This window comes from Monomorium pharaonis, unplaced genomic scaffold (genome assembly GCF_013373865.1).
Source record: "Monomorium pharaonis isolate MP-MQ-018 unplaced genomic scaffold, ASM1337386v2 scaffold_656, whole genome shotgun sequence".
In the NCBI taxonomy this organism is placed as follows: Eukaryota; Metazoa; Arthropoda; class Insecta; order Hymenoptera; family Formicidae; genus Monomorium; species Monomorium pharaonis.
Window position 1 is genome coordinate 1 of NW_023415974.1, and position 9113 is coordinate 9113.

The 9113-nt window shown below is 39.1% G+C and overlaps 1 protein-coding gene across 1 annotated transcript; it reads left to right on the top strand.

Annotated features, from left to right (window-relative positions):
* Positions 1–2449: 2449 nt before the first annotated feature.
* Positions 2450–4748, top strand: LOC118648758 (wiskott-Aldrich syndrome protein homolog 1-like). The gene is made up of 2 exons (XM_036295163.1): positions 2450–3195; positions 3931–4748. The coding sequence occupies exons 1-2, from the start codon at positions 3084–3086 to the stop codon at positions 4746–4748; spliced, it is 930 nt and encodes a 309-aa protein (XP_036151056.1). The 5' UTR covers positions 2450–3083.
* The last annotated feature ends 4365 nt before the right edge of the window (positions 4749–9113 follow it).

Consider the following 9113-nt stretch of genomic DNA (forward strand, 5'->3'; position numbering starts at 1 on the left):
GTCCCTTTGTCTGGCCGTGCTTTTCGACATTCATTCGCGCGATGTAATATAATGTGACAGCTAGTTTAAAGTTCGCGAATTACGTTACACGATACGAGGACGGTCTCGAGTTCACAGGCGATTGTGGCTGCGTCGCGGTAACCGTCGCCGAGTGCTCTTGGATATCATTCCTATCCTTGTCTCACATTCAACGAACAGCCAATGATAGAATGATACCCGAGAGCACTCAGGTGATGTTTTCCAACGCAGCCTATTAGTACGGCTGTTGATTTGATGGATTTGGAACGAGCGAGTGGCGGGGAACGCTGCAGCTCGAGCGCACGGTGCCCCGTGAAGTTAGGAAGGATTCGCGGCGCACCGCGGCAACTTCGCGCGGCTTCCGCGTCATCGCACATCGCGACTCTAGAGAACGAGATGAAATTATATTGCCTTGGCGAAAATTCCCATCGGAATTTTCAGAATGCGCACCTTTTCAGAAATACTCAGAGTCTTCTCGTGGAATTTTTCACGCATATGTGCATGAATTCTGAAATATTCTAAGCTTTCTAAGTTCCTCATCCTTTCATAGAGAAAAAAAAATCTGATACTTTCTATGTAGAAAGGTTATACAATTGTACACGGATATTCGGAAATTTTTACATAAAAGAAATTCTGAAAAATTACGAGAGAAAAATTGCGAGAGAAATTTTTACACGGGATGAGCACAATCGATGCCAAATTCTATTCAATTGCTGACGCGATAAAATTCCAAATGAATGACTGACGCTGAAATCACGCATTTTTATAAACAAATGGACTGCGCCCGTCGGATAACGGGCAGAGGCGAGAAATTCGGCCGAAGGGAAACACGCTGAGTAACGCGACGTCAACGCGATTAATCTCGCGCCAGAGCGTACATGTTAATACAACACGCGATGATCACCCGTCGTGTGTTTCGGCATTTCCGTTTATTACATTCGCGACGCATTCGGGATGAGTGAATATCGCGACGCGCAAAAAACCGATGCTCTCCTCGACAGTCCGGTGTGGCATCCGTTCCGCGTATCGCGCGACGTTAGAAGCGAGTCGAGGCGCACGCGCGCGCGGGCACTTCACACCGCTCCGCTTGACCGCGAGCTTTAAAAGATATTACATTATTTGATACTATAATTAATTATAATTTATATAATAGTCTGCATATACGTTAGTGGAACTTTAATCTTGGTTTTTTTTCTAAGAATTAGAAAAAGATAAAAAGTGATGTTAAAAGAATAATTTAATTATTTTTAGAAATAAATTAATATTTGTAAAAATAAGGGTTTATTAAGTCAGTATTTTTGTAACTAAATGAAGTCACAATCTTAAAGTTGCAAAAATCAAAAACTCTGTTTAAAATTGTTAAATTAATTAATTAAAAAAGTTAATTTTGAAAAGTGTTCTTTGTATGAAATTAGAAATGCCATAACTTTTTTTTAAATTAAATTATGAATAATAAAACAATTATAATGTGGACCATAAAATAAATTTAATATTTTTTATGAAGTTTGTATGAAATACAGGGAAATGTTTTTTTTAGGAATCTTTTTTTTCTTTTACATGGATAAATTATTAGTTACAAAAATTTTAGTTACAAAAAATTGATAAAGTTTGTACGATTTAAAGATAACTAAAGATAACTAGTTAAATTAAAAAATTGTTAACATTTTAACTTTATTATTAACTTTCAACTTTTTAACCAGTTAACTACTCAATCTAAAAATAGATATCAATCTATTAGATAAGTAAATGTAATTAACGCAGGAATCCATTCGAGGCGCAAACGAGCTACGAGAAAGTAAACAGTGTTGAACGATGAGTCTTTTAATAAATAGATTATCTCATATTACATATCTGCAGATGCGCGAGGTGGAGGGAGGCAACGCAATATCGGGGAACGCGGTTAATCTCGATCGCGTGATTTAACACGCCACAGCGGCGATTATACGACGCCGTTCGACGCCGCCGACACTCGCGCACGCGAGATACGCTTCTCCCCGTCGGGGAAAACACACGCGGGGGAAAAAACACACGGGCAAATTTCTGAACGTAAATCCACGCTGCGCAACCTACAAACCTACGAGGCGACTTGTGAAACAACGCGAGTTGCGCGTTTCAGTTAGAACAGAATGAGCCGAGCGAGGCTTTGTAATAAAATTTCTATAGATGTTAATTACGCGTTCGCACTTAACGTGCAACCGATCGAAATCCGATGCTCGATTAAGTGTCACTAATTACAGACGATTACAGATTTTATGTTTGTATATTAATTTATTATTAAAATATAATATTATATGTTATCAATTAAATTGCTAATTAGAGTTTTATTATAGACCGATTATATTATTAATTAGATTAGTAAAATTAATTGTTAGACCGTTTGTGTGATACTTTCAGTTACTATTATCATTACTATTATCATTACCCTCTCGTAGAACTAGCACGAAGATTTGAAACGAAAACGAGGCCGATTGTAAATGTTAACAAACGCAAGTTGGATATACATATATCTATTCTGTTGTCGTGGTTAAAGCGTTATCGGATTACTTATCGGTATTCTAATACTATTAAGGTACAATTAAACAACTCTCACACCACCACTCGTACTTCCACTGGGAATAAGATCTTTCGAGTGCAAGAAAACACTTGTTGAAACCCGTATTAATATATTAACTGCAAAGAGAGAATGGCGTGAAACGTAAGGAATTCAGTTACGCAAAGGAAGCGACACATTTATTTCATATTTATTGTCTTATTATAGAAACGCCAGTGTAACAAAATAATTTTAATCTTACATGATGTCAGCAACGTTGTGTATATTGATTGTATTACTGTAAGAGAGATTTTACGATTATTTATTGGAGCTAAATTTCGAGACATAGATTTAGCTTCCAAAATCCGTTTCATGCCTGTCTGCTGTTTGTGAAATGCAACCGGATATTGCACCACAAATCACAAATCAATTTGTCGTTTAATTTGTTGTATAACAGGACGAAGGGCGCAAAACCGCAGCTAGCACGTATTTAATAGATCAAACTATACAGGATTTCGGGAAAGGCGGTTTAGAGATGCAGGTTCATCAGGGCACCCTTGGTCGTCGCAGCAATCACATGCAAACGTCCATGAACATGGACTCGCCGCCGCAGCGGACAACCGCCAGCGGGACTCTCTCGGGTACATGTAAGTATCAATAATTAAATGCAAATTATATAACTGCACTATTATCCACTTTTTTATACTTTGCACGTAATTTTGGCCCTGAACCGATTTGATCTTTTTTACTGGGGTATTGTGCGGTTAGTGATTTTAATTTACTTTAAACTAAATACATATAAATAACTTGGATTTTTTGCAATAATTTTATTGTATTTATGTAACTTTATCCTTATCTAAACAAGCACGAAATATGCATTAATTATATTGATTGTTGATTATTTAAATATTATACATATTTAATTTTTAAAATATATTAATTTAAACATACGTAAATAAAAACTTTATAATATAGTTGAAGATAGAGCATTGTCATAAGAGGCGATAAAGGTTAAAAAAATTTGAAAAGGCAATACTTTGTTTAAAAAAATGTAAGCAGCATAAAGCTAAAGAAAATCCAAGTAATACTGGTCTTGAAGAAAAATCCAAATACAAGCTAAGGTCACTGGTGGCCCCAGGATACCAGTTAAGCCAATTATTGCTCCTCTGTTTAGCATAATTCCAGATATGCAACGATTTCTTCGTGTAGTTTTTTCAATTTCTCAGAGTGCCAGAAAGTGAAATATGAAAGAAGATATAATATACTGAAGGTGACCATATCAGTGACATAAAATCTGTTGATCCTTCGTCAGTGTGTTTCTTCGGCTATATTCAATGTCTATGCGACTTCCGTCTAACGTCTTGTCACATCTAATATTACAGTGTCGAAATCGAGTTACATCGGCAACCCGAGCCCGGCGCCGCCCAACGACGTGAGCTTCTACAGCGTGGAGATGGACAACGGCGGTCGGAGTTACATGAGCTACGACGGCAATCCGAGTCCGGCGCCGCCCGCGATCGATCCGACCAGCGGGCCCTACTATCCCTCGTCGATGGGCTCGACGGGCCACATAATGAGCGGGCACATGACGGGCGTCAACACCGGCACCCTGACGCGCACCAGGACGCTACCGCGTCCGGTGCCGCCGCCTGACGTCACCGTGATGACCGCGGGCACTAAGTCGCCGATACCACCATCGGTGCCGCCGCCACCCGCCACATTTGCCCGTGGCCCCGGTGTCAATAACGGCGGTGGGCCCCATCCACACCCGCACTCGCATCCGACACCCGCCACCGCCGTCCTCCTGTCAGAGCCATCCGTTGTCGACGTTCGCGGCGACGCCAACCTACTCCGACATCGACGGTCATCTTGTCTGAGGCTCGCCGATCTTCGGGCCCAGCTCGACGCGCGGCAAATATCGCGCCGTCGCTCAGAACGACCCATCGGAAGACCGTCGACCGCCTACGGAGAGGAGCACGCGTCTCTGAGTAACGCGAAGCGTCGTGATGATGGATCCTCCTCCGAATTGTCCGCGTTGTTCACCTCGTCACCGATCATCTCCTTGAACGACTGGGCAAAGAGGAACGCGGCGACGGGGTTGCAGACCCTTGCACTCATCATCACGCGCCTGAACGATCTCCGAGAAACTCTCTGTTTCGTGCGCGAGAACGAAAGTACGACGAAGTGTGTAAATAGATAAAGACACAGGCAAAAAGAGAGAAGAAGAACGTTGACACGAGAATGGTGCACCAGGTTCACGCTGTAAACAGCCTTTCCCTTCCACGCGGTTACTTCCTAAATGAGAGGAGACACGCGCGGGGCTCTCCTACGCGATTGAATTCTAATCTTAGGGATATATATGTATGCATAATCGAACGCTCGACGAAGAGCGTTCTCGGAGAGAAGGAAAGGGAACGACCCGCGCGCCCGGTAAGTACTCGCGCGCGAGCGTCTCCAAAAAGCTAGAGGACGGTTCTACCGTTGCTCCTCCGCTACTCTGCCTTCCTCTCCCCTCATCTTTATCCGTTTTCCCTGCTCTAACTCTTCGTCTTTGTCCGCTCGCCTTAGCGTTATTTAGCGTTCTATTCGCTAAACAGCGACGTAATCACGACGCAATCGAACGATCGAGCTCCAAAATCGACGCACCGATCGTCGAGGAAAGTATATTTTTTCTGTAAATAACATGCATGATCCACGAGATAGACGATAGAGAGAACAATTCTGCGATAATTTCGTTCCTCGGTTGTTTCGTGCACGTCGGCAACACTTACGCCCTTCGTCATAGCGATTACGTTTAGATATCACTATGCTGGTATCAACGACTGCCGGGAAAATCCGCGAAAAATCTTCGAAATATCAATATGTGGGGAATGATTCTCCTCGCTCTGACTGTGGACTGACGCCGAAATGCAAATTCCAAATTTCAAATGCACAATCATAAACTTCACGATCAACAGTGACATTGTCACTATAAATATCATGAAACATTTCCGTTTTGGAACTTGAATAGCCAATTATCATGCGGTTTATTAAAGTTGGAAAAAAAGATAATATATGTTCAGATCACGCAATTTTACTTCTTTTTATAATAGAAAAAAGTAAATGTTTATCAAGTTATTAACAGATTTATAATATATTGATAGACATATTAAAATAGATTTTGTAGAAAATAGAATTTTGTAAGTGTCTATTACAAAATTTAGAATCCCAATAGAGAATTTGCTAACGGAACATAATGGCAGATCGATTGCAGAAATTAAGCAGTCATTTTGTTTCATTTTAAATTATGTATTTTATGTAAATATTATGAAATGACAGATTCTGTTCGATTTCTACCGAAAATTTGCTGTAGATTGGCAGGCGCTGCCGGCAAAACACAAGTTTAATATGAATACAAATAATATTGATCTCTTACAATTTCTGAGCAAATTTACAATCTATTATCATACTGCCGGCAATTTACTTACTGAGGGATATTATGAAATAATATCTGTAATTATATATTATAATATATACTATTTAAACCTATTTTATTAAATAATATTTTAATAAATTAGACATTTTAAATTTTAATTATTTAAATTAAAATACTTTATATAATTTTATATATTTTTTTTAAATTGCATTGTACATAAAACCAATTTCTTTGAAAATTAATTTCCAAAAGCAAGCTAGTTCTTGCAAACTTTTTTAATGTACAAATCGATTACCTGTCTTCCAATTTTACGTTGGTTATCCTAGTTCCAAAATACCGATGTCATCGATACCAGGTTTTTACGATCACGACTGTCGCGCAAAATCAGTAATATTGATTCATAAAATATCGATAGCAATTAATTATCGCACAATACTGCCCCTTTAAAGCTCGTAAGAGTGGGCATATCCGTATCATGACCGTCCATTCTTTACTTTCGCGTCGATGAGTCGATTCATCCCGACGATTCGAGACTGAGGGAGGCGAGACAATCGTTATTACAAAAGAGATGTGCGTGGAAAATCGTAGAGCAAATTCGCTAGCAGCGACATTAAATTTTCTTTCTCGTTCCTCCATATCCTTCATTCATGTCATTTACGATTCTCTATTTGAGTTAATAACGTCTCCTTCTACACGATATCTACGGATGCTAACTTGGAGTTTAATGCTAAATGTGTGGCGGTTTGATCTTAAATCTCGACATTCTTGCTCGGCGAAACATTTAAAGTTACAGAATACAGCCATCTTTAGCACTAAATGACAAGAGTACTCGGCGAGTCATTATTTCGTACTTTACATGAAAATTCAGGATCTTGTGATTCTTGCGAGAATGAAGAGTCTGAAGTCAATGCTATTTTTAGAAAGGATGAAGAAATAGAATTAAATTCTTCGCAACGATGAAACGAGTGGCAAAAATAAGAAACAAGTTTTTACCACAAAATTTTAACCCTTTGATATGATAGTTTAAAATTTTTATTGAATACTTATAACTAATATCTAAAGTTATTTTTAAAAATTACTTTTTAACGTGTTAAACGCAAATTCACCAGAATCTCTAAATTCAAGAAAATTATTCGTATTCTGTCACTGACGATTTGTACATAAAATTTTACAACATAAATATTAACAAATTTTTATTGTAAATCCAGTTTTACATTATTTTTTATATGATATGTTAAGCTTTATTTGAGTCAATGAATAAATTGCATTTCTGTAAGCATAAAAAACTTCTAGATTTTATTTTTTTTTTATTTTTGGCGACTCAAATTATCTCTCAAATTACCATTTGTCTTCCATTTTTTAATTGACTTCGGATTACACTGCGCATCACAAGAAAAAGATTACGTGACAACTTGAGCTGTATGTTAGAAAGTACGCGGAAGGACTTTACTGGTTCGCTGTTTCTACGAAATACGAACGACCGATTGAAGCACGTTGTTAGCATAATTGCGCAATTTGCATATCATAAGTCACATTGGCACTTTAATTACTTGCGTTACATATTAAAGTTACTTATGTTGCTTAAGTTACTTATATAGCTATTTACGCAACTGCGCTGCGATTGTCGTCCCTTGAATAATTTTAACGAAAAAAACAAATTCGAGCACTGTCGTGCGTAGAGAACGAAGTTTTCACTGCCGATCCTGAAGTCAATACTGTAGGTAATCCGTACCAATCGTTTAATATACTTTTTTACCTTCTACATAAGTACACACGTATACAATGTACATAAACACTCGCCGCATTGCGATTTCACGATTGTCAATCGCAAGCGATCGAGTGTTTGTTTAAAAAAAAAAAAGGAACCTATGTATGCGTTTGCGTTTTATTGATAATTCCGAGTTTCTCGGTTTTGTTTACCACGAATACACGTGCTGATCGACCTGCCGAATGCATCTACGATGCCTCTTCACGCGTTTGTGAAATGAAAACCGGATAACGACGATGCAGACTCACTCGGCCGAGTCGAGTTGAGCCGAGATCACAATTCGACCATCACGGACCCCACTAATCGTGCGAGGATTTTCATCACGGACGTCTTTGCGTAAGATGAAGACACGCGAGACGTAACGTGATCAACGAGAGATCTTTTTTCAAGAGAAAAGAAAACAAAAGAACGGGAGAGCGCGTACTAGTGAATGTCTCGGCGTAGTGATATCTTGAACAAAGAGACAATAGTACATAAGTTTAATTGCTACGTACGGTTTTTTTAGTTAAGGATAAATATATACTCTGCCGACGGCGCGGCGATGTTTCGAGAGGACCGCGCGAAGAACGAGCGCGGTTGTTACACGCGACTCGCGCGCGGACATTCGCGTTTAGCTCGATTAAATGTTCATACATATACATATATTTTGCATTTATTTCCAATTACTAATTATGATTAAATCTGTAAATAGTGCGATAACGTTTCTCAATGTTTCACGCGGTCGGAAGAGTGGAAAAAAATCACAAAAAAAAAAATAACCGAGAAAAAAAGTAATTCAAATGGATCATATGAGGGTCTCACTATTACCTAGGCTATAAACGAAGTATTGCTAGAGGGTAATAACGCTGTATATCCGGAAAAAGAGAAATTAATCCTGTTGATTATGAACGAGTCTTTCCGTTCTTCGTCGAAAGCCTAAGTAGTCAGCGTATATATATTTTTGAAAATGACATGACGATAACGACGACGATAACGACGACGACAACAACGATGTTGACGATGACGATAACGATGACGACGATAAAACTCGATACGTTTGGCCTATTATAAGGAGAATATATTGCGACATAAGGGAGCCATGTAATGCACGCTGTGCCCATGTTTCGGCGGTAAAGGGCTGTGACAAAGAAGCGCGGGAGTCCCAACAACATCGCGTTCTCTCGAATCGACGCCTACCGACCGCACGAGAATGCTCTATCGGGAGGCATCATACACGATACAGTGTAATAATGCATCACAATTCCTGCGCTGTAGGATAATCGTTGTTAACTTCGCCACTTTTGGGATTACTTGTTTCGCCGGCGATAAAGCGGTACCTAAATTAATAATGTTGTACAATAATATTATTCTACAGACAATTCAAAACAAACTCAATATAGCCT